The following is a 26,767-nucleotide window of genomic DNA, read 5'->3' on the forward strand; positions in this document are numbered from 1 at the left end:
AGGGCTGAAACCAGACCATGTGGGAATGCAGCGAAATGTAGTCCTGTAATGAGGGACATTCCTTATAATAAGAGAAGCTGCGTGATCAGCTGCTTGCTGATTCAGGTCCCCAAGGCATAATCCACATCATAAATAATAACACTGAATATGATGCTTGTCACTGGAGTCAGCACACGAATGACATACTGAAATAACAGGTATGGTCCTTTACCCAAGAAAAATGAGCCAATTGAGTCCTAGAAGGCTCCCATTTGATCTGCTGAGACAGGACAGGCGTATCTCAGGAATGTCAGCAGAAGAATAAAGCACACACCCAGGCAGAAACCCTGCCATGACCCATTAATGTCAGAAGGACCCGGGCGTCAGCCAGAGCAGGGATGTCACACAGCATCTGTGCCCCGGGGTCCCTGCTCCCCACCTGCAGAAGTGTCAACAGGCCAGGGGAGCCCATGGGGTGAGACCCACACACAAACATGCTTCCACGGGCCCTGCCCCGCTTCTGTTTGCTTTCTACAGTGGGGATCAAAGAAAGCTTCATTTCAAAATGGATTTATATAAGTTCTGCTGTGGTCCCTCCCCTCTGGACACAGCTAGAGAGAGTCGAGGTCACGTGAGTGATGAGCCACAAAGACTAGCCAGGGGGATGCCAACTGCCCAGCTCCCACTTCAGCCTTGTGCACACAAGATGCAGCCCCCAGTGGACAAACATTTCAAGAGGGCTTTTTCATAAAGGAACCCTCCTCTACTGCTGGTGGGAATGAAAGTTGATGGAGCCACTGTGGAAAACAGTACTGAGGTGCCTCAGAAAGCTATAAATAGAATTATTATATGACCCAGCAATTCCACTCCTGGGCAAATATATGGAAAAAACTGTAAGTCAAAAAGATACATGTATCCCTATGTTCATAGCAGCACTATTCACAATAGCCAGGACACAGAAACAACCTAAATGTCCAACCACAGAGGCATGGATAAAGATGATGTGGTACATATACACAGTGGAATACTACTCAGCCTTGAAAAAGAATGAAATAACGCCATTTGCTACAACATGAATGCAACTAGAGATTGTCATACTAAGTGAAGTAAGACAGAAAGAGTAAGAAAAATACCATATGATATCGCTTATATGTGGAATCTAAAATACGACACAAATGAACTTATCTATGAAAGAGAATCACAAACATAGAGAACAGACTTGGGATTGGTGGGGGGTGGGGGATGGGGGAGGGAAGGATTGGGAGTTTAGGGTTAGCAGATGCAAACTGACACATATAAAATGGATAAACAACAAGGTCCTACTGAATAGCACAGGGAACCATATTCATTATTCTGTGATAAACCATAGTGGAAAAGAATGTGCAAAAAATGTACATATATGTGTGACCAAGTCACTTTGCTGTATGGCAGTAATTAACACAACATTGTGATTAAACTATATTTCAATAAAAAATAATCTTTTAAAAAAAGAGGGCATTTTAAAAAGCACAGAAGTGGATCCTGTGGCTCTCTGTGTAAAAATAAAAAGCACAGGCCACCTTGAGAAATGGATACATAAACAGGGACATAATAAGACCCCAGATAACACCACCTTCAGGGAGGTCAAAACTGATTATAATTCAGCAGTCACACTTATATTTTTTCTTTTTTTAAATTTTTTTCTTTATCCAGTCATCATTTTTTAGTCATTATTTTTTTAATTTGTTTTTAATCAAAGGATAACTGCTTTACAATACTGTGTTGGTTTCTGCCATACATCAACATGAATCAGCCATAGGCATACATGTGTCCCCTCTCTCCTGAACCCCTCTTCCCACCTCCCATCCCATCCCACCCCTCTAGGTTGTCACAGAGCACCCAGTTTGAGCCCCCTGTGTCCTACAGCAAATTCCCACTGGCTCTCTATTTTACATATGGTAATGTATGTTTCTAATTATGACTCAGCAATCATACTTATTTTTTAAGGGCAAATCTGTGACCTGAAAAAATACTGCCAGTGAAACATTGACAAACGTTATTTGTCAGCTCTGGTGTTGAAAATGCATGACCTTGCTAGAAGCATGTAGAAAGCAATCACATTTATGGGGTCTCTAACATTTACCTCTTCGGAGCTCATGCTGGCTGGGGGTACCTTATAGACCAGACAATGCGAAGGGTTGGACTGGATGCCACCCTGGAGAGGTAACGTCACCCGCCCGGAGCTAGCTTCCAGCGAGGGGTTCCAGACAGCCCAGCGAACCATGTGCATACATGCCAGGCTGGACAAGGAGGTGAGTGAAGCTGCCTGGAACGCAAACAAAGCACATGGGTCATAGGTTGTCACCAAGCAACGCGTGTGGGAGAATCAACAGTGCTTTCCCATGAAAATCTCGCCACAGGGCAGTGCAAGGCAGGGGGTCATCACGAAAGAAGATCCACCACGGAGGAGGACGGGGCACCATGCTGGTGGCTCAGAGTGGGCAGGGGAGCCAGCCTCTGATTCTGAAACCCTCCCCCTACCCCCGCCCCAGTCTAACCAGGACCCTCCTGAAGACCAACACTGCCTCTATGATTCCTCCTCTTCCATAGGATCTTTCTGCAGGTTTCCTTTTCTTCCTTTTTTGCAGGGGGAATATAGTTTCTTTACAACATCATGTTAGTTTCTGCTGTACAACAGTGAATCAGCTACATGTATACATATATCCCTTCCCTCTAGAGCCTCCCTCCCCTCTCCCCATCCCACACCTCTCGGTCATCACAGAGCACTGAGCTGAGCTCCCTGTGCTTTACAGGTTCCCACTAGCTGTGTATTTTGCACATGGCAGTGTATATATGTCAATGCTACTCTCCCAGTTTGTCTCACCCTCCCCTTCCCCCAACCTGTGTCCACATGTCCATTCTCTAGTCTCTATTTCTGCTTTGCAAATAGGTTCATCTGAACCCTTTTTCTAGATTCCACATACATGCATTAATATACGATATTTGTTTTTCTTTCTGACTTACTGCACTCTTTATGACAGACTCAAGGTACATCCACATCTCTACAAATGACCCAATTTCATTCCTTTTAGTGACTGAGTCGGGGTGGGAGGAGACGGGGACGACAGAGAATGAGATGGCTGGATGGCTGGATGGCATCACCAACTCGATGGACATGGGTTTGAGTGAACTCCGGGAGCTGGTGATGGACAGGGAGGCCTGGCGTGCTGTGATTCATGGGGTCGCAAAGAGTCGGACACGACTGAGCAACTGAACTGAACTGAACTGAATATTCCATTGTATATATGTATCACATCTTCTGCAGGTTTTCAAACACTCTGCACTTTAACATCCACCAAGATCCATGAATAAAACACCAGGAATGGCACTTTGTGTTAGTAATGAGACACTTCATAAGATAATGAAGAATATACATACACATTCAATTTAGGGTTTTAGCACACATTTTCTCCAGCAAAGTTTCAGCTCCTCATTGTATGTTCTACATATGATGTAACTTATGTGTAACTAGGAAATTACCCAGGCCAAATGTTTCATGCTGTACTTCTTTCACTGTCCGTATCGCTGGCCAGATGAGAGGGAGGACAATGCTAGGATCCCCCAGGGCCCCCTCCCAGAATTAGCCTCCACCTTCAGACAAAGCCATTTCCACAAATACAATTTCAAGGCTTGAGTCAGTGGTATTTTAGAGAAACCACTTTCATCCATTATTCAAAAGGAAGCAAGAATAAAGTGGAACTCGGAGTGGGTCCTGGTCAGGTCCTGACATTCCTGCTTGGCTGGGCAACTAAGACTCATGATCTACCCCCTTAAGGCAGCTCCAGAAACACTGGCTCATTCCCTGGCAGGAGACACATCAGTACCCCCAGGAAGGCCATTTCCCAAACAGAGGTCACTGAGCACACGACAACAGCAGGTGAGACGGGAGCCCAGGAACAGCGCTTTCCACCCCAAGAGCCCAGTGGCATCAACCAAAGTCAGACTGACAGCCCAGACTCGGGGCAGCAGCCACACCCACCTCCACCCCAGATTCCCAGCCTCCATGGGTATGTGGGGGAGAAGCCACCTGAAGGCAGCAGGTGTGAAATGGAACATGGTCGTGAGAAGGCTAGGGCCTGGGACCTGAGATCCTTGGCTGCAGTGCTTGCACCTGGACACACCTCTCCTCCAGCAACAAAACACAAAGAAACTATAAGGGACTAAAAAAATAGCCGCGTGCACGCGTAGTTGGGGCAAATTATGGACAAGATACAAAAAGACCAAAAATCCAACTGCCACTTGCAAAAAGCCAGGAGCAAAAACAGGGTACTACTCACGCCCCTTGCACACACCACCACCAAGGGGTGAGCAAACCACCTAAGCCACTCCTCCCGCCCGACCCCTAGACCTGCTCTGACTCCCACCCCATAAAATGAACCAGCTCACCCGGTCCTTGGGGAACAAGCAAGAGAAGCTGTTGCTTGTTCTCACTCCCCTGCAACCAGCCAGAACCCCAATAAAGCTTTGCCTGGATTTCCTGTCTAGTCTCTGATCAATTTCTATTGATCGGGGAAGGCCAAGAACCCTGATCAGTACCAAACTCAGCATTTCCTCCACACCCTGGGGCACTAGGAGAGCAAATGACTGGATGGTTCCTTACCAAGAGCCCTCCATCCCTCTTGACCACCAACCACGGGAGCTAACCCAACAGCCCTCCAACTTAGGCCATGATCACAGGGAAGCAGACAACCTGCAAGGAGCGGGTCTCAGACTCTCAGAAGGAGTGGAAGCCAAGGCTTGTCTGCAATGGTGCAGAGCAGGGTCCCCAAGGAAAGGCAATGCCAACGGGAATCCTTTGACCTGAGTTGTGCCTGGGACCACGGAGTCCAGGAAGGCTCCAGTAGTGTGCCCTGGGCTCCCCACAGACCCTGCTTTATTGGATGGACACGAGTGAGCCGTGTGTCACTGTCACAGCCAGGACTTGAGTGCACTCAGGTTCAAGGCAGATCACACATAAACACACAAGGACTCTGGCTGGAATCCAACACAGATAAATTGATGGTCAACTGGGTGAGACCTCAGCAGAGGGTGTGTGCACACAACACAGAACAGGAAGCTCTGGGACTTCCCTGGTGATTCAGAGGTTGGAACTCCACACTTCCATTGCCGGGGGTATGGGTTCGATCCCTGGTTGGGGAACTAAGCAGGGGGGTGGAGAGAACAGGAAGTTCAAGTTTCATCCAAATCGGTCTTTCCAGACTGCTCCAGATGTCAGCCCATCCCATCACATCCTTTGTATCCATGTGGAGAACATCCAGAATCAGTGTCTGCTTGTGAATTAACCTCTCTTTCCTGAGGCCCCCTTGTAACTGGACCTCAAACCACCCACTTCAGCCTCTTCTGATCCTTTACTGGAGCCAAACCCATTTCAGACCACGGGTTAGGATACTGCCGTGTTCTGCACAGTCACAGAGCTGAGCAGGGGTTTGGACCAATTCAATGAGCAAAAACCCACATCCTGGAAATACAAGCCAAGAACCAACCAAGTAAGAATCCTAAGCATGAGTCTGTGTACCTCACTTCCAGTGTCAAATACGCACTTCTGGTGTCTGTGAAATATACAGAGGGCACCTGCCCTTCCCATCCCTCAGCCGGGTGACAGAATAAAACGGCCCTGAGCAACCACACTGTTATCAGTGAAAAGTTGCTAAAAAAAAATCCACTGCTTTTTAAAAAATAAATGATAGGGGCTTCCCTGGTGATCTAGTGGCTAAGACGCCATGCTACCAATGCAGGGGGGCCCAGGTTCGATGCCTGGTCAGGGAACTAGATCCCACCTGCCACAACTAAAGTCTTTCAGGCTACAAAAAAATCAATAATCCCATGTACTGCAACTTAGACCTGGTGCAGCCAAATAGATAAATAAAAGGAAAAAATGTTTAAAAGCCAAATTAAGGAATAGCATCACAATTATATTAAAAATAAAAATACTAAATGTATTCACAAAACTGGCCAGAAAAAAAAAAAACTATAAGGACTCAGTGATACCTATACTACTATTATAAATAGCCATCTCCCTAAAATTCACAAGTTTACTACAGGATCAAAGTTAAAATAAAACACGTGCCCCCAGTTTCACACTATTTGTGCCAGTCCCTTCTGGCTTAACCTCTCAAAAGCAGCAACAGATCCCCAGCTAACTAGTTTCACGCTTTCTGTTGATTTTCTTGTCCTTGGTCTATACAGTGTTTCTCTGCATGAAGCAGATGTCAGACAAACAAATAGCCACTTCCCACACTTTGTTTCAACATCTCTAACAAGAAGGGAGGGTCAGTGAGTTATGGCTCCCTCCTTCAGTGGGACAACGGCTTGGTGGCAATCCACTGGCCCTTTATTAGTCTGTACTCTCTCCCAACAGGCCAAGGCAATGCCTGAAAACAAGACCCTCCCTAAGCCCACACTCCCAACTCCCAACCCCAGCTCAAGGACAAGGCCAGGTGCAGCCAAGCAGGTGGGCAGAGCAAGAGCGGTATTTCATCCATCAACGTGACAAACCTCCTCCTGTCTGTGAATCTAGTGGGGGAGATCAGAGCTGTTACTTTAAAGTGTCTTATTCTGTCAAAGTGGGTTTGAGTTCATGCAAATTGTAAAAAAAAAAGAAAAAAAAAATACACACACATTGAATTGTTCCCATTCACATTTTCAATTATAATAGGAGACAACAAACAAAAGGCCAAAGGAATACACTTGGATCACCAGTCAGGTTTGCCACGGAACAGAAGTGCATGCTGACATTCACCAGGCACGGGGCACACAGAACACAGACACATGACCCCTGGAGATGCTGCAACCCAGGGTCCCAGGAATAGACTGAATGGTGGCCCCCAAAAGGCAGGTCCACTCCCCAACCCCTGGACTCTGTGACTGTGACCTTATTCAGAGGAAAGGTCCACGCAGGGGTAACTGAGTACCATGAGATGATGAGCCCTAATGATCCAGGGAGGCCCTAAACCCAGTGACAGGTGTTTGGACAAGAGCAGGACAGAGAGAGACCTGAGACAGAAAAACAGAGGGAGACGCACAGATGGAAAGCCACGTGAAGACAGAAGCAGAGGCTGGAGCGATGCAGTCGAAGCCCAGGAATGAAACCTAGGAGAGGCAGGAAGGACGCTTTCTAGAGCCTTTGGAGGGAGCAAGCCCCTCCCGATGCCTCAATTTTGGCCAAATGGAATCGATTCTGGATCCAGGACTGTGAGAGAATAGATGTCTGCTGTTTTAAGCCAAGTTGTTCGGGGCAGTCTGTTCAGGCCACCCCAGGAGACTGAGGGAGGGGCTCCCCTTGGCCTCTGTCCCCAGGCCAGCTCAGAACTCCCCTCAAGACAGGTAAACACTTCTGGATGTTTCACAAGGTTGACTTTTGTCTAGATCTTCAATGAGAACTTTCTCCTCCTGGCAGGGCCCCGTGTCACCTGCTGAGCCCCCTCCAAGCCAACTCTGTGTACACAGCCCAAAGCCCAGAAACACAGTGCAGAAGTAATGGGGCACCCATGGGGTGGGGGTTCCCCTGGCCTGAGGCCACCTCCAGAGACAGAATTGGCCCCCCTCGATAGAGGCGGCCACACCAGGGCCCCTGGTGAACACAAACAAGAAAAGCAAACTGTGATGTCAGAAGGTGAGGCGGGGGACAAGGGAGCCGAGAGACAGAGAGAGATTTAGGAACCTTGGTACAGATAGAGGAGCCGGGCAGAAGGCAGCCCGGCCCAGGTGGGCACAGGCCCCTTCCACCACATGCCCACGTGACCCTCCGCACAGCTCACAAACGCCAACCACAGAAGGGTTGCAGCTACCCACGGAGGGTGGGCCCAGGCCTGACCCCGGCAGCACAGACCAAGATGCTTCCACCCTCATGGAAGCCAGGCTGGCCCACGTGGGCAGCTGGCAGCTCTGGAGTCTCAGGGTTGGGCCACGGGCAACACCTAAGGTTAAGGTGGCTGTTTTCATGTCCTCCGTATAGCACCCTGGGTGCCTGACCACTGAGAACCTCACAAGGCTTGAGAGCCTGAAACCCATCTAAGGGGCAGAGTTAGGAAAGAAACAGGCACTCAGGGCCAGGGCCTCTGTCCTCCTTCCTGCCAAGGAGCACAAGGTCCCTGGGACCACCGGGCAAAGAGAAGGCTCACTGACCACATACCATCAGCCCAAAGTCATTCCTTCCAGAAGGATTGATTATACGCCAAAACCTTTTCCAAACTAGACACACAGTGAACTCAGCAGCTGCTGCAGAATAATTTCCTCCCCACACATCCAGGCTGGAAAAGGAAACCTAAGGACATGTAATTAAAGTCGTTTAATCTGCTCGTATACGACACAGTATACGCGGAGTCATTTAAAAGCACAGTAATCACTTGGCAGGCAATATTTTCATTTCCTTCTACGGAGTACAGTAATTACTTTTAAACATACACATGTGCAATGAAAAACAATGGGGTATGGTTTTAAGGAAGTTCTACAACCTAGAATTACTCTGCATGCTGGCTAAAGGACTCGTAACACTCTGGTCCTCTTTGGAAAAAAAAGATACCAACTCAACAAAGCTTGAAAGGAGCAACAGGGAAACCATCATGGGTGGGGCTGGAAGTGGTGAGGTAGACAGGTGGGCAACCTCTTGCCCTTCGGAGTCTGCAGCCCAGAGACCAGCATGTGGCTACCCCAGGGCCTGTGCATCTGCTTCTCCAGAGAACCCTTACCTGGGTCTGCTTTGCTCCCCATATCTCCCACTGGGTCCTACAGAGCCAGTGACAACGGGGCTCAGGCTTGGCGACCTGGCACCCCTTCCCATGGGCATGGCCCCTCTACTCCACGGGGCTGTGACCTCAGTGCAGAGAACTCCACAGCCTGGGATGCAGGTGTAGCAGCTATCCCATGGGAATGAAAGCCAGTCCTAGTTTTTCTATGATGGGCTCCTAGGGGTCTCGGGAGAAGGCCTGCGTTGGGGGAAGAATTGAAGCTGCCCACAGCCTAGAGCACTCCATCCCTAGAGCACCAAGAAATTCTGAGCACAGTGAGAGGGGAGAGAACAACACAGAAACACACAGGGCAGGCGTGGGGGACACAGAGGAGAGGGTCGAGGGGAGCAGCCCCAAGGTCAGCCAGGCAGAGGCCGTGCAGAGCACACAAGACTTGAAAGAAGAAGTGGGTCACCTGGACTTAACATCAAAAGACAGCTTTACCCTGGGGCCAACTGGAAAAAGGACATGGGATCACTCTGCTTGTTTCACACACTGCATGTGAATCTGTAACAATGTCAACAAAAAGTGCAATTTAAAAAACAGTGGGGGGGACTTTCCCCGTGGTCCAGTGGCTAAGACTCCACACTCCCAGCACAAGGAGGCCCAGGTTCCATCCCTGGTCAGGGAACTAGGTCCCACATGTCACAGCTAAAGAGCCCATATGTTGCAGCTAAAGATCCCACATGTTGCAGCTAAAGATCCCACATGTTGCAACTAGGACTCGGCACAGCCAAATAAGTGAATATTTAAAAACATAAAAAACAATGAGGTATATGACAAAAGCTATAGAAGGTGCTGGTTAAAAAAAAAAAAAAACTGTTTAATGACTATACACAAAAAGAAAACCCGTGGTGTTAAGTTAGACTACATGGGAGAGAAAATCCCACTTAAAACAGCAGTGCAAAAATTAAATATCTGTGAATAAACTTAGTAACAGCTATTCAAGCTGTTTAAAATCTACACCGTAAACCCATTTGGGGGCTTCCCAGGCCACGTTGATTAATGGTAAAGAATCTGCCTGCCAATGCACGAGACACAGGTTTGATTCCTGGGTTGGGAAGATCCCCTAGAGAAGGGAATGGCTATCCACTCCAGTATTTGTGCCTGGGAAATCCTATGGACAGAGGAGCCTGGCAGACTACAGTCCATGGGGTTGCAACAGTAAGACACAACTGGGCACAAACAATCCTATTTTAAAATCACCCCCAAAAGACACAAAAACAGAAGTGGACAAGCTGACTTCCCTTCTCCCCAATTACAACATCACAACTTCCACAACATGTCAGTTCTCTCTAGTTAATTAATAAATTTAAAGCACTCCCAAAAACACCAATAAACTCTCTTTATGAAGCTGGACCTGTTGATACTGAGGTTCCTCGGGAAAAGCAAACGTGGGCAGAGCTACAGGAGCCATAAGGGGAGGGGCTGCACCACTAAGTGACCACGCAGCTGTGGGGCCCGCACCACTGCCCTGTGCTCCCAGCACAGAACAGGCAGAGCGGCCCCGGGCGGAACAGCGGTCTAGGAGCAGGGGAGTGTGTGTGCTCAGTCCCTCAGCTGTGCCCAACTCTTTGCGACCCCATGGACTGTAGCCCGCCAGGCTCCTCTGTCCATGAGATTCTCCAGGCAAGAGTAATGGGGTGAGCAGCCATTTCCTCCTCCACATGTAAACAGAGATCTCACGTATGACTGAGAGAAGCTAAAATCACTGGGCACAAAAGACTTATAATAAGTAGCATCAACTTACTTGATGCTGTAACTGGATGGCCACTGTACAAAGATGAAATTAGAACTATTCCTCACACCACAAAGGCGACCTAAACATAAAAATGGAAACTGCACCCCTACTAGGAGAAAACATGGATGAATTCTTCTACAGGAGTGGGGAAAGGTTTTTTTTTACTACGACTCAAAATCCAGATGCAAGAGAAGAAGAGACTGATAAATTTAACTACGTCAAAACATGTTTTAGCATTTACGTGATGTCATGGGCTGAATGTCTTGTGTTCCCCACAAAATCATACTGATGCTGAAGCTGAAGCTCCTGATGCAAAGAGCTGACTCATTGGAAAAGACCCTGACGCAGGGAAAGACTGAAGGCAAGAGTAAAAAAGGGCAGCAGAGAGTGGGATGGTTGGATGGCATCACCGATTCCAAAGCAGTCTGAGCAAACTCTGGGAGATGAGTGGAGGACAGAACAGCGTGGCATGCTACTGCAGTCCAAGGGGTCACAGAGTCGGACACAACTTAGCAACTGAACAACACTGCTTCTGTTGACACCTGGAATGTCCACAGAGCTTTTTAAAATGAAAGAACAGGGAAAAAGGGATTTTCAGGCTGAATGCACCCGAAAACACACTCCATATGGACTGCAAGGAGAAGCAGGAACAAGCCGGCAGCGACCTACCCCCTCCAAGGCTGAGCCCTGACCTTGCAGGAGCCCCCGTGGCCGCATGCCCTCCTGGGACACGCCTGGGGGAGGGAACGAGAACCCAGGCCAGCAGCATCAGGGCTGTCTTCTCCGCTACATCTAAGTTTGGTCATGACGGGAATGCCTGAGTCAGCGCTCACCACCGGAATACTAACCCGTGCTCGCTGCTTCACGCAGCAAGTAATTTGTGCAGAAAATCATTTCAGACGCCAGAACATTTCCTCTCCAGATTACACCAAAGAAAGTACACTTGATGACAGTAAAATGGAATCCAATATTCCGTGTTAAGATAAACCTCCACATCAAAAAGAATTGATGAGCTATTACAAGCCACATTCCAAGAGCTCCACGAGGCAACAACGTGTGGCGGACCCACCTGCCTGCCGGTGAGCATTTCAATGAAGAGTTAAAAAATAATAATAATCAAGAGTCAGGTAAGTCATATCAGTTTCAGCATGTGGACTTTATAATAGCAAGTGGATCATAACTAATATTCTCGAGGGGACATGATTTACATGTAAATGAGTGGCGATAGCCATGGAGCCCCCCATGGAGGTACCAGGCCTGCTGTTCCTCCAGGGGTTCCATCTGCATCAACCCCAGCCCACGTCCAAGACAGCAGGGGTACTCTGCACCTCCCCCAGGTGGAGAGTCCCTGAAGCCCCTCCCTCCTGCTGTAGCCCCACCCTAAGCCCATTCTGCCGACCCCATGCAGACAAGCTTATCTGCACAGAGTTGCATTTTGGCTGAAACTTCTGGAAACAAAGAAAAGCAGAGCTGGAAACAACAGCTTTGTGAGAACAACGGAGATCACTCGTTCGGCTGCACTCAGACACCTGCCTCTGGGTCAGCTCACCTGACTACACGACAGGGAACAGACATCAGAGGGGACCAGGAACGAACATGGCAGCTGTGCCGACACTCCACTCTCCTTCCAAAGGCCCCCCAGGATCACCCTCTGTCCCCTGTTTTTCCATCAGCTGCATAGTGATGCAAGCAGACTGACCACCACAGAAGGCGTCTTATGGTCTTTTTTTATTCTTAATTTGCTTGTTAAATGATCTTTTCTTTTTCAGCAGAGCTACCACAGGTTTCCCTGGTGGCTCAGATGGTAAAGAATCTTCCTGCAATGCAGGAGAGCTGAGTTCAATCCCTGGGTCAGGGAGATACCCTGGAGAAGGGAACGGCTACCCACTCCAGTATTCTTGCCTGGAGAATCCCACAGACAGAGGAGCCTGGTGGGCTGCAGTCCATGGGGTCGCAAAAAGTTGGACACAGCTGAGTGACTAACACTACCACCACTACCATATGGCCCTGCAATCCCGCTCCTGGGCACACGTCCGGAGAAAAACTCAGTCCAAAAGGACACATGCACACCAGTGTTCTCTGAGGGGCTATTTACGATAGCCAAGACAAGGAAGCAGCATAAATGTCCATTGACAGAGGAGTGGATAAAGAAGATGTGGTACATATATAAAATGGAATACTACTCAGCCATAAAAAGAATGAAATAAAACCACTAGTAGCCACATGGATGGACCTAGAGATTGTCACACTAGAGTAAAGTCAGTCAGACAGAGAAGAAGATAAATATCCTATGACATCCCTTTTATGTGGAATCTAGAAAGAAATGATACAAATGTACTTAATTACAAAACAGAAATGGACTCACAGGCTTAGAGGATGAGTTTATGGTTGCCAGAGGGGAAGAATGGAGGGAACAATTAGGGAGTTTGGGATGGATATGTCCATGCTGCTATATTTAAAATGGAAAACCAACAAGGACCTACCGTATAGCACAGGGAACTTTGCTCAGTGTTACGTGGCAGCCTGGATGGAGGGGAGTTTGGGGGAGAATGGATACACGTACGTGTATGGTTGAGTCCCTTCAATGTCCAACTGGAACTATCACAACACTGTTAATCAACTGTACTCCAATATCAAAGTTTTAAAAATTTTTTTAAATAAATAAATAATGACATTTGCTTTTTCAAACAAAAACCTGAATCTTAAGAATAGCATGGTTTGGATTTTCCAAAAAATCTGTATCAATGATGTAAACGATGTCTCTTTGTTACCTTTTCTCCAACTGAATCCTATAAATTCTTGCTTTTAGTTCTGAGACAGGCACGTACAAGGTCCACTCAAAGAAAATATCCATCTCTTGTGTAGATTCAAGTTTTACTACACTTGGTATCATTTGAAAAATGCACTAAAATGGCCTCATTTTTCAAAATAATTACTGATTTAATAATTTGAATTAATGCTATCATGAAGCCTGCTGCCTTCTGAACTATTCACACCATCTGCCAGCAGAACATACTGTTTCCATAAAGAAAGAAATGATCAGAACAGAGCTATCACCAGAAAGAAGTGATTTCTAGTCACGTTCCAAGCTTGTTATCCACACCGTTAATAATAATTACACTGCTTTTAACCAAAAGAATATTAACGGTGACTATGCTTAGCCTCCATGCATGGAGCCCATCGCTGGGTGGGAGCCCAGTGGTTCTTACGTTGCCGTCCGCCCCCGAGGGGCTGTTAAACACGTACTCCAGCTGGAAGACGATGGCGAATGCGGGGTGACGGACCATCTCAGGGAGTCGGAGATGGCTTCTCAGGACCAGAGCCTGGTTTCCAGAGCTGGGCCAAGAACACAGAGAAGGGGTAAGTCAGGCAGTGGCTCCCACTGCCCGGCACCCAGCACCCCTCATCAGCTTGGGCCCTGAGGCCCCTGGTGTTGCTGCTGCATGAGTCCCCCTGAGCAGTGTCCCCGTGCTCTTCTGGGTGTTCAAGGTTATATCCCAAACCAGAGCATTTTTTAGGTGTCGCAATCAACACTTGGCCAAACTGCCAGCACTGGGGATGGGAGGATGGAGGGTCTCCGGGAAGACGGCCCCTCCAAGGCCGGCTTCTGTCCAGCCTCACGTGTGGCACCCCTGGGGGATGTCTCTGATGGTGATCTGAGGAGCCCGGGACTGAACCTAGCAGCAGAACTTCCTGCCCTCTGGTTCCCCGTCACGTGAGGGTCACAGGACACTTCTGGAGGGAAGCATGTGGGAGCCCCACAGCTGGAAGCATCTATAACACTAACCCCAAAACCATCAAGGCAGAAAAACCAGATCTTTCCAACCACAGGATGCTGAGGTTTGCTGTGGACCAGACGACGGAGCAGGAGGAAACAGCAGCAGCGGGGAAGAACTCAGGTGGGAGAGTGCATCCCTCACATGGAAGAGTGATGGCCTTTCACTCTGATCCCTGGTCGGGTGTCCACCCCCAATGCCCAGCTCCACAGGGGGCTGGACCCGGGGCCCAGGGGAGATACCTGGCCTTGGAAGAGGAGCCAACCTTCCGGCTGAAGCTGGCAGAGCGTGTCAAGGCCACCTCCAGCTCGGGCACCAGCACGAGGACCTGCGGCCGCTGCACGAACCCCAACCCATTGTGCACGCCCACACACAGGCGCCGCTCCAGGATCTCCAGGGCACTGACGTCCAGCGGGCTGCCCGCCTAGGAGGAGCACAGAGTGAGGCCAGCGCAGAGCGGGGGCGGGAGCTCGCCAGAAAAGCCCCCAGCAGAGAGGCCGGCAGGGAGACAAAACTAGAGGTGTCAGGCCTTCCAGAGCAGATGGAGCTTAGTGAAAATATGATAAAGTGTTAGCCGCTCCGTCATGTCCGACTCTTCACAATCCCATGGACTGTAGCCTGACAGGCTCCTCTTTCCGTGGGATTTCCCAGGCAAGAATACTGAAGGGGGTTGCCATTCCTTTCTCCAGGGGATCTTCCCAATCCAGGGATCAAACCTGGGTCACCTGCATTACAGGTGGATTCTTTACCATCTGAGCCACCAGGGAAGCCTGCCCAAGGAGCTTAGTAAAGTACCATTCAATCAGGGTGGGTTGGCCTTAGGGCACTTTCTTGGTACTTTGGAAGTTCCTCAAATAGCATCACCTTGTAGAGGAATCGCCCCCTAAATTCCTAAATCAGCTCTCATTTTCCAAGGCTGCGCTATGATTCTCAAGATGCAGCAAACTAGCAACAAGGGGACCTGGCTCCTCCAACAGAATCTGGGGCTCTGGGGTGTAGGGGCCCCCAGAGTCAAGGGCAGGCAATGACACAATGACAGGTGCCTAGAGGCTGAACACAGAGAGTGTCAACACCTCTGCCCTCCCCCAACTCAGACACCTGAGACTTGAGGTGGATGGGGCAGCAGTAATCATAATCCAATAAAAATGGAATCTGCCCCAAAGTGATCTCTGGATATTAAAGTGTTTCATCTTAACAAAAAATGTACAGGCATGCTAACAAATGGGCAAGGATATTCCTCCAGGCTATTATTGTTTATTAAATTATGTGATTGGTGCAAAATGATCCCTGAATTTTTGTTTTCTTCATTGCTCATTAATCATGCTGAACTGACCTAAATGCAGCCCATTAGTCTCTGAGTAATGAGAATAAAACGGGAGCAGAAACAGTATCTTCCAACTGAATGGGAACAAAACTACAAAGAGAGGAGAAATATGTAATAAAGTGATCTTTATGGGAACATATAAAATTCAACAATGATACCCTTAAACATCTCAGTAGTCACAGACAATCTACTCTGAGCAACAGGAAAACAGCAGGAACTACACCAAGAAAATGTTTGCTGTTGTTTCAATTCTCTGCTTTGCATTTCTGTTTCTTGTGGGACTACGTTACATGGAGCTACATTTTCAAGAATGGGTTGTTGTTGTTCAGTCACTAAGTCATGTTGGACTGTTTGTGACCCCATGGACTACAGCATGCCAGGCTTCCCTGCCCTTCACCATCTCCTGGCGTTTGCTTAAACTCATGTCCATTGAGTCGGTGATGCCATCCAACCATCTCATCCTCTGTTGCCCCCTTCTCCTCCTGCCTTCAATCTTTCCCAACATCAGGGTCTTTTCCAATGAGTCGGCTCTTCACATCAGGGGGCCAAAATATTGGAGTAGAGTGAGGAAAGAGCAGAAAAAAAAGAGTCCATCTTTTTAAAATATTCCACCTTATTCATGCATGAACACATATTTGTGTGTGTATGCAATTAATCATTTGCAAGCTTCATAATTTGCTAACTTCAGGATGGGCGCCAGGTGACTGAATCATTCATTCTCACAAATAACAACTAGATGGACATGAATTTGAGCAAACTCCAGGAGATGCTGAAGGACAGGGGAGCATAGCATGCTGCAGGCCATGGGGTTGCAGAGTCAGACACAACTTAGTGACTAAACAACATGCCAACTGTGTGGGGTGCACCAGGTGCAGTGTTGACTTGAACTAAGTCCCTGTCCTCCTGGAGCAAATACTCCAGATAGGGACTGACAGTCCCGCAGTTAACAGGGAAGTGTACCAGGTCCTCTCCACAGCCAAGCACCCAGAGAAACAAAGCAGGGTGATGCTCCAGGGAGCTCACTGGGCAGGGGGATGGGGGTGCTGCCTGCAGCTCTGGCAGGGCGGCTGGGCAGGACAGCAGATCTGAGACTGAAGCCTGAGAGGGACAGTGCAAGGATCCAGAGAAGGAATACGCAGGACAGTGGGCCATGTGTATGTGGACCCAGGTGGGGACGAGGCGTCACACAGGCAGGCAGGCCTGGGCAGTGCCGGGGGAGTGCGCCTCCCGGAAAACCACTTCAGTGAGCCAAAGTGGTTGAAAGTTATAGTTATCTCCTTGGAAATATCCTCATATACTCTGAAAATGGCCCTTGTAAATGTAGACTATTTTACAGGTTTCCCTAAGCTCATTTGGTGATTTAATTTACTTTTAAATGAGGACTGATTAAGATACATTAGGTCTTTCTTGGTGGCTCAGACGGTAGAGTCCACCTGCAATGCAGGAGACTCAGGTTCAATCCCTGAGTTGGGAAGATCCCCTGGAGGAGGGCATGGCAATCCACCCCAATATTCTGGCCTGGAGAATCCCATAAAAAGAGGAGCCTGGTGGGCTACAGTCGACGGGATTGCATAGAGTTGTACAGGACTGAGCAACTAACACACACATAAGATACATTAATGTGTGTGTGTGTTAGTCGCTCAGTTGTGTCCGACTTTTTGTGACTCTATGGACTGTAGCCCACCAGGCTCCTCTGTCCATGGGATTTCCCAGGCAAGAATATTAGAGTGGGTTGCCATTTCCTACTCCAGGGGATCTTCCTGACCCAGGGATCAAACTCACGTCTTCTGCATGGGCAGGTTAATTCTTTACCACTGCACTCGAGGGAAGCCCCTAAGATATGTCAAAGTCAATGTTAATTAATCGCTCAGGTTAACAGCACCCCCTCAGCAGTGAAGTTAAGACCACGGGCTAGTGCCCCCCTTCAGGCACAAAGAGACAAGAAGATAGAAACAGGGGCATCACTGCGACTGCCCACATCAGGGGCTCAGGAGGCCGGCATCTCCCAGTCTGCCTGCTGTTCCCTCCCCACTGTTCAGACTAAACTCCCCAACCCTGGACTGTACCTCCCGGAAGCAATCGCTGATCACGAGTTCCAGAAGCTCCTCCTCGAACTTCTCCAGCGAGGGATACAGCGTGAAGAACAGATCATCCAGGTGGCAGGTCAGAGACTTCTGCAGGCGGGGCTTCCGGAGGGCATCCCCTGGACACGAGAGGCTCAGATGGATGACCCATGGAAACACAACCATCCCGCCCACAGGGCTCCAGGCCAAGGGCTGAGCACCGAGAAGAAGGCGTGGGCATCGCTCAGACGGGACTCAGAGCCAGAGCCCCTGTCAGCCCAAGCCCAGATGCTAAACAGATCAAATGAGTACAAATTTCATTTGGTCCAAATTCCTCCCCAAACATCCTCCAGGAACAAATTTCCTAACTCAGCTATCCAGGGCATGCAGGCTGCCAGAGGCAGGGTGACATCTGTTCCTTTCCCCACGGCTTCCTGTCCAGCAAGAGCACAGCCAACTGTGTCATTTCTCATTTCCTTATGCTTACCCTGAACTATGGGCTTCCCCAATGGCTCAGCAATAAAGAATCCACCTGCAATGCAGGAGACGCAAGAGACGCGGATTCAATCCCTGGGTGGGAAAGATCCCCTTGGAGGCAGAAATGGCAACCCGCTCCAATATTCTTCCCTGGGAAATCCCATGGACAGAGGAGCCTGGCAGGCTACAGTCCATGGGGTCCCAAGAGTCAGAAACGACTGAGCAACTCAACGACAGAAACAACACCCTGAACCATGTGGAAACACTCGGGCACATGTGTGAGCATGGCGCAGCAATAAGCAGAAACAAATGCAGGGCTGCAAAGATGAGAGGGAAGTCCCATCCCTATCGAGAAGCACCCAGACCGTGAGCTCCACGAGGGTGAGCACAGAAAGGGAGGGCGGCCCGTGGCATCCAGCCCAGCGCCCACGCCGAGCAGGTAAGTGGAAACCCAGCCTCGAGAGGGGAGCATCACACCTGTTTGGAGAGGCTTCTCCACAGGCCCTGGAACAAAGGCCACCACAGTAGGAAGAAGGCAAAGCCAGCCCCCACAAACACACCCCCAGGGGGCGTCTGCCCCTTTACACCCCCATCTGTGTCATCTCTCTGGTTTTGGTTTTCTCTGTCTCTTCCTAAACTTTTATGATTATTTAAATATTGAGGTACAAACTCTAAGGTTTTTAAAAGCCCAATTACAAAGTTTAAAAAAAAACAATTGATGTGAGACGCAGTGCTGATGAAACTATGCCGGAAAGAACACTATCTTACTGGAAGGTTAGCAGTCAGTGCAGCTGAGAGGCAGTTGTCTCTGGAACTTGGAGTGCATCAAGAGCCTTAAAAATATCCATAACCAACAAGGACCTACTGTAGAGCACAGGAAACTCTGCTCAATGTCATGTGGCACCCTGAATGGGAGGGGCTGTGGGAGAGAATGGATACATATACACGTGTGGCTGAGCCCCTTCACCGTTCACTGAAACTACCACAGCACGGCTAATCGGCTATATCTCAACACAAAACAAAAAGTTTAACGTTTGAAAAAGAAATCCATATCTACCTTCTGCCCCAGCAATACCACTTTTGAATCTATTTGGCAAAATAATCAAGAGTTAAGAGTTCAGTCACTCAGTCGTGTCTGACTCTAAATAATCAAAGATGGAAGCAAAGCTTTATTTGCAAGAATACTCATTAGAACGTTATTTATAACAGACAAAAGTAAGAAACCACCAGATGTTCAAGAATATGAGAATGTTAAATAATCTCTTGCTCATCCATATAAAATGAGAAAAAAATCCCAGGGACGGGGGAGCCTGGTGGGCTTCAGTCTATGGGGTCACACAAAGTCAGACACGACTGAAGTGACTTAGCAGCAGCAGCAGCAGAGATTATTTAAAAGGAAATCAAAAAACAAAAAAGAAGGAAATAAAAACAAACAAAAAAGAATATTTAATAATCAAAAAATAATCATGACACTGTAGGTGAAAAAAACAACATATAACAACATATAAAACTGCGTATTATTAGTCCATTTGATGACAAGATTACTTAAAATATATGCATTTTGAGACATTACTTTGCCGACAAAGGTCCAAAAGCTATGGTTTTTTCAGTAGTCATGTATGGATGTGAGAGTTGGACCATAAAGAAAGCTGAGCGTTGAAGAACTGATGCATTTGAACTGTGGTATTGGAGAAGACTCTTGAGAGTCCTTTGGACTGCAAGATCAAACCAGGAAATCAGTCCAGAATATTCATTGGAAGGACTGATGCTGAAGCTGAAGCTACAATACTTTGACCACCCAATGCTATGAACTTACTCACTGGAAAAGACCTTGATGCTGGGAAAGACTGAGGACAGAAGGAGAAGGGGATGACAGAGGATGAGATGGTTGTATGGCATCACTGACTCGAGGAACATGAGTTTGAGCAAGCTCTGAGAGTTGGTAACTGACAGGGAAGCCTGGTGTGCTGTAGTCCATGGGGTCACAAGGAGTCAGACACAACTGAGTGACTGAACTGAACTGATACATTTGCATGTATACACATACATCTTTTTTCTTGGAGTAGTACTCTGTTCTTGCTTTTTTTAACTGAAGTATAATTGATTTTCAGTGTTTCCAGAGTAATTCACTGTGATTCAACACATATATCTGAATCACAGCAAAGTGATTCAGGTATATATATTCTTTCTCAGATTCTTTTCCATTATACACAATCACAAGATATTGAACAGTTTCCTAGGCTGCATAGTAGGTCCTTGTTGTTTACCTATTTTATATATAGTAGTGTGTATTTGTTAATCCCAAATTCCCAATTTATCCCTTCCCCAGCTTTCCCCTCCGCTAACCATAAGTCTGTTTTCTATGTCTGTGAGTCTATTTCTGTTCTGTAAATAAGTTCATTTGTATCATTTTTTTAGATTTCACATATAAGCCATATGACATTTGTCTTTCTCTGTCTGATCTACTTCACTTAGTGTGATCATCTCTAGGTCCATCCATGTTGCTGAAAATGGCATTATTTCATCCTTTTTATGGCTGAGTAATATCCCATTGTATTTTTTATACCATATCTTCCTTATCCATTCATCCGTTGATGGACATGTAGATTACTTCCATGTCTTGGCTATTGTAAATAGTGCTGCAATGAACACTGGGGTGATGTATCCTTTCCAACTAGAGTTTCCATCTTTTCCAGAGAGACGCCCAGGAGTGGGATTGCCAGATCATGTAGCAACTCTATTTTTTGTTTTCTGAGGAACCTCCATACTGTTTTCCACAGTGGCTGCATTAATTTACATTCTCACCAACAGTGTAAGAGGGCTCCCTTTTCTCCGTATCTTCTCCAGCATTTATCATTTGTACTTTTTGATGGTGGCCTATACATGCATGTCTGTAGACAGTAATCACATATTACTCTATTCCCCTCTTTATGGTTTTCTATACATTTCCCAACACAAATACACACTAAGGTTTGATACTTCTGAGGAAGTTTATGTACTCCTTTCATCATATTTTTAGGTGTTTAAAGCAGGTCAGTTGATGAATCAGACCCAATTTAAAAGTACAGGTATCCTTATTCACAGTAGACAAAAGGTGGAAACAACCCAATGACCATCAAGAAGTGAACGAAAGACAAACAAACTGTAGTCCATCCTCACAACACAGTATCATTCTTCCCTGGTGGCTCAGAAGGTAAAGAATCCACATGCAATGCAGGACACCCAGGATCAATCCCTGGTGTGGGAAGATCCCCTGGAGAAGGGAATGACAGCCCACGCCAGTATCCTTGCCTGGAGAATCCCATGGCCAGAGGAGCCTGGCGGGCCACAGGCCACAGGGTTCCAGAGAGTCAGACATGACTAAGCAACTCACACTTTCACTTTCACTTTAAAAGAGGAAGGAGATTCTGACACGTGTTACAACATGGATGAAACTTGATGACATTATGCTGAGTGAGATGAGCCAGTCACACAAAGACAAGTACTGCATAATTCCATTTATATGAGGTGCTGAAAGTCATCAAATTCCAAGACAGAATGTAGAATGGGGGCTGCCAGGGGCTGGGGTGGGGGTGGGGAGTTAGTGTGTCTACAGAGTCTAGTTCTGCAAGATGAGAGCGTTCCGGAGACACAGGGTTGCTCAACAATGTGAATGTGCTTAATGCTTCTGAACTACGTGTTGAAAAATAGTTAGAAAAGCACAATTTATGACATGCATATTTTACCATGATGTTTTTTAAGTGCAAAAATATACAGACTGCAACCTTTCATAAAATGGTCAAGCGAATGTCCAAAGCACATCCTGAGCTGGGAGCCTGGGTCAGAGACAGAAGGAGAGAGGGAGGGCCCAGAGGGGAGGCGGGCATGGGAAAGGGACCCCCCTCCCAGCAATAGGCAGGAACTCAAGGTGCCTCTACCCATAGGAAGCACATGAATCATCCATGCAGGATTTCAGGGAACACAGCAGAAAATCGCCAGGCAGCAGGTCCCTCTGGGAGCTGAGGGGAGGGAGGGGGTGACGCTGGCAGAAGCCAGAGCAGCAGGAGGTGAAGGTGCAGAGAGGGAGCAGAGGGAAGGGGGCACACATAAAGGATGCCTGTCACCCCCGTATTTTTGCAGACTGCATATTATTCACATTCTGCAAGTTAATTCATGTGTCTACATCACAGGGCAAGACACATGCCCCTCCCGTGATTTCAGCGTTTTTAACACTCAACCGCTGTCTTCTGTGACCTTGATCCACAGGACCCTGTCGCTGGCGCGTGCTCGCTGCTTTAGAGCCCAGACGGCTCACTTGCTGGTTACCAAACAACCCCTGGGCTCTTGATCACAATTAAACTCTTGGCCAAAAGAGGTGCTCAGGGTCAAGTGGCCCAGGGCTCCATGGGCAGTCACAGGAGAGGGGAGGGGCTCCAGGTAAGGTGGCCACGACCCCCACCCCAGAGGGAGATGGCAGTGACCCCCGAGCTCCCTGTGCTCCTGTGAGACCCCCCTACCTCCCCCTCACCCCACACTCGGAGCCACCCCACGCTCTCGGCCTTGACACCATCGAGACCATATCATCCTGCCTCCCACCTGGGCTTCCATCACTCAGTCCAGGGAGCCAGAACCCCCGGGCACACCCCAACCTCTGGGGCAGAGAGCATCCTGGGGGCACCCACTGAATCCACGAAAGGAGGCCATACAGACTACAATGGCACCCGCACCCTAACAATCCGACTGAGCAGCATAATCACCCAGCCCCAAAGATACACCCAGCATGTTACTGGCTCATGTCCCCCAACGCCAAATCTTGTTTCCATGGAAGCATGAATGGGAAACAAGTGCCCTCCCCTGAGGGCTGCTCCCTCAAAGGGTCTGTGCGGCCCCCAAGCCAGAGGTCACTCCCTGGTCAACGAGCACTGGGACAGTGAGAACAGCCACCGGCCAGCACTCCCTTCCCCGCCATCTTCAGGTGCGATGGAAACAGAAGGAAACCCAGAGCTGACCCATTGCCTTTCCCAATGCAAGGGGTCCAGTTCTGAGCCTGGCTTGGCCAAAGACCTGTTCTGCAAACTTCCAGAAGCCACGACCAAAGAAAGAACAGCTCTGAGGGGCCCTCTGACACGAGACAGATCAGACCTCCCAGATGCCCTGCGGCAGTCACAGGGGAGCCACAACAAAGGAGCCACCCCAACTCAACTCAAGACAGAACATTCCAGACCAAGGAGCAGCCACTCACCCTTGCCAGGCACATCCCATGTGGCCAGGGCAGGGCTTTACTGCCCAATTCACTGGATCCCCATACACATCTCTCTGGGCAGGTCCTCACAATGTCCCCACTTTACAGAGGAGACCGACCATGGCAGAGGCTCTAAGTGGTCACGTGGGGCCAGAGCAGAGCCTGCGCACCACCTCAGGCCTTGGGGCACTTCCCCAGCCTGCCAGCACCACCCACGGGCACAGCTTCACCACTGACAGTGTCGTTCCCTCCTTCGACCAGCACCAGCAGCCAGCACAGACACAAGCGGCCTCGGCAGCACTGACCCCTGGCAGGGGGACTGCTGACCCCCATGCACTGTAAATGAGCGGAGTTTTCAGTCAACTGTTGCCACGTCTTTGGATGGAGACACAATTCCCAACGGCAGCCCTGCTCCTACTTCTCAGTGATGCCTTTTCTCCCGAGACTCTCCCGAACACAGCACAGAGAAAACTGGACGGCGAGAACCCCTCCCCAGAGACACCCTTCAAGGAAGCGCTTGGTAACACGCCCCCACCCGAGGACCTCAGGCTCCCAGGGACGTAGCTCCCCTGCCGAGGGTGTTTCATTCACCAGAACACACCTCCCAAGACAGAGAGAAGGTGGCAACAACAGCACTAGAATGTGGATGAAATTTAGTAACAATTTAGGCAGGAATGTAAGTGAACTTGAGCTAGTCCACATTTGCTCTAGATGGCATGCGTACTCAGCACGTCAGACTCTTTGCAACCCCATGGATTGTAGGCCTCCAGGCTCCTCTGTCCATGGGATTTCCCAGGCAAGAATACTGGAGTGGGTTGCCATTTCCTCTTCCAGGGGATCTTCCCAACCCAGGGATCAAACCTCCATCTCCCATGTCTCCTGATTGGCAGGCAAGTACTTTACCACTGGACCACCTGAGAAGCCCCAGGTTTGCTCTAAAACACCTTCTATGGCCTGTGAGGACCATGGTTGACTTGAGGCTGGCACTCATCCAGGAAGGATGCACTGACTCTGTACTGCGAGCACAGGGGTGCACCCTCAGCCCCAGCACAGGGCCTGCCGCCCACAGGATCTACTCTACAAATATGTGTTGAGTATTCAGTGAATCAATTAGTATATAAAAGGTATACACCAACCTACTAGCAGCAGTTATCTCTGGGGAGTGAGGTTGGAAGGGAAAATTTTAGTTTTATGAATTTATTGGATAAAGATTAATTCTGTCATTTTAACTGTCCTCAGTAAAGGACCAGAATCGAAGCTGTAGCACACTGGCCCCTGCCCCACAGCAGCCTCAGGGAGCATGGCCCTGTCCCTCACTGCAGGGGATCGAAGTCACTATCCAGGAACTTAGAAGACACATAGCTCGACTCCTGAGGGTGGGCAGTCAGCTCGGCCTGAGAAGCCTGGTGGGAGAACCCCATCAGTACACAAGGTGCTCAGGCTTGAGGCGCAGGGCCCCTCCGAGGGCCTGTATGTTGTTTGTGAAAGTGCAGCATCAGCAGTTTGGGGCTGGGGAAGCACCTCAGTAGGTGGAGGGCCAGCCTGAGGACACACCAGCCAAGAGGGGCCACCATGTGGCAAGCCTGCAGGTCAGTTCTCGGGAAAGCTCTGCCTAGCTCAGTTTAATAGATGAGGAAGCAGGGCTGGGGTCAGTGAGCTGGCAGGTCAGCTCAGGGAGAGCCCTGCACCAGCACACAGTTGGCATGCCGATGCTCGAGATACAGGAGGGAGGGAGGATGGGTTCCTGGGGAGCAGCGGGCAGTGAGCCGGGCCGAGCAGGAGATGAGAGATGACTGACAGCACAAGGGCCCAGCAGGGCAGCGGGCAGCAGTGAACCCCTGCACTGACTGCCCAGCACAGTGCTCTGGGCACCGCCTCACCACCCGTGGCAGCCAAACCTCCTGCAGCTACCACACTTATGCAAACTACATGTGACCCGACAATGACCTCCATCCACATTTCAACTGAAAACAACCCACTCCTACCACTGAAATATATCCACTGCTGCTGCTAAGTCGCTTCAGTCGTGTCCAACTCTGTGCGACCCCATAGACAGCAGCCCACCAGGCTCCGCCGTCCCTGGGATTCTCCAGGCAAGAACACTGGAGTGGGTTGTCATTTCCTTCTCCATATATCCGCTACCATATGTAAAATAAATAGATAGTGGGAAGCTGCTGTATAACACAGGGAGCCCAGTCCGGTGCTCTGTGACGACGTAGAGGGGTGGGAGGGAGTCAGAGGGAGGCTCAAGAGGGAGGGGATATGTATATACTTATGGCTGACTTACAATGTTGTACGGCAGAAACTAATACAACATTGTAAAGCAATTATCCTCCAATTAAAAATTTTAAAAAATAAAGCAGAGTGAAAGCAACTCACTTCTCCCACACTGTGGTATTTTACAAATGAACAAACAGCTGAGTCCCATCACAATATCAAAATAAAACCAAGCCCTCGGCAAGTTAGACAAGTGATTCCCACCACTGAGGCCAGCATCAGCCCCTACCTGGGCCCTTTAGGGCCATAAAACACTATCCAGCAAAACAGCTCTTTCAAGAGTGGGTCACAAAAGCCCATGAGATCCTGGGCAGAATTTGTAACAGAAACAATAACCGCTGTCAGAAACTGAGCCGGGAGCCTTGGAGGCTGCACATGGGGGCTGAGCAAGAGGGTCTCTGCTCCCAGGTGGTGTGGGGCCTGGAGGGGAGGCTGCCCTGGTCCCCTCTCCCTCAGATGAGTGAGCATAGCTCCTGCCCACTGAAGGCAGCTCCCGCCCACCTGCTAGAGCGCATTCTGGTCATTTGTTTCTAAACAACATAAATTGTTCTTCATTTTTGCCATTTAACAGACACCACCTGCATCCCTCAAAGGCCCCAGTGCCTCCCACTCCACATCAGAGGCAAACGGAGGCCAAGGGGGCTCAGCTGGTCCAAAAACGCGAACGCAGGGGCAGGAGCTGGACTCGAGCTCCTTGAATCCAGAACTCTTCTCCATGATGTAGCCCTTTACCCTTCCAGCCCAACCTGAGATGCTGAGAACAAACACGGGGCCTGTCTGGACCCTTGAGCTTCTCCTGCACCTCCCAGGAGGGACACAGAAGCAGGTCCGCGCTCCGCTTCTGTATCTTCATGTTTTAGCTGCAGTTCTACTGACCCCCGCTGGTGATGGATGCACATCAGGCCCCAAGAACATTCTGCTTAAACACCCAGAATCCCAGGTCAGAAAGACTCATCCACTGACTTCCTGCAGGTGAGCACCTGAGTACCTAATACCGGCGCAATCCCAGCTGGGGGGGTGGGGGCGGTGACAGCTCCTCCCTGACCAGTAGGCAGGTAGGCGGGGCAGGGGTACGGCTAAGCCGGATGCAGGTGTCACATTCTCCCCGCAGCATGACCAGGAGGTGCTCTCTCCAGCCTGTAAC

At 49.1% G+C, this 26,767-nt stretch overlaps 1 protein-coding gene across 1 annotated transcript in view; it reads right to left on the bottom strand.

Moving 5' to 3' along the window:
* The window catches only part of NPHP4 (nephrocystin 4), a 139,556-nt gene that overhangs the window by 79,198 nt on the left and 33,591 nt on the right, over nucleotides 1-26,767 (bottom strand). The window contains exons 8-11 of the mRNA XM_055419433.2: nucleotides 17,652-17,788; nucleotides 14,504-14,685; nucleotides 13,695-13,821; nucleotides 2,102-2,284 (exon numbers count right to left, since the gene is read on the bottom strand). Of these exons, the coding sequence (XP_055275408.2) occupies nucleotides 2,102-2,284; nucleotides 13,695-13,821; nucleotides 14,504-14,685; nucleotides 17,652-17,788 (629 nt within the window). The remainder of the gene's footprint in view (nucleotides 1-2,101; nucleotides 2,285-13,694; nucleotides 13,822-14,503; nucleotides 14,686-17,651; nucleotides 17,789-26,767) is intronic.

Source organism: Moschus berezovskii, chromosome 17, assembly GCF_049115385.1.
Source record: "Moschus berezovskii isolate FMDL1 chromosome 17, NW_MosBer_1.0, whole genome shotgun sequence".
Lineage (NCBI taxonomy): Eukaryota > Metazoa > Chordata > Mammalia > Artiodactyla > Moschidae > Moschus > Moschus berezovskii.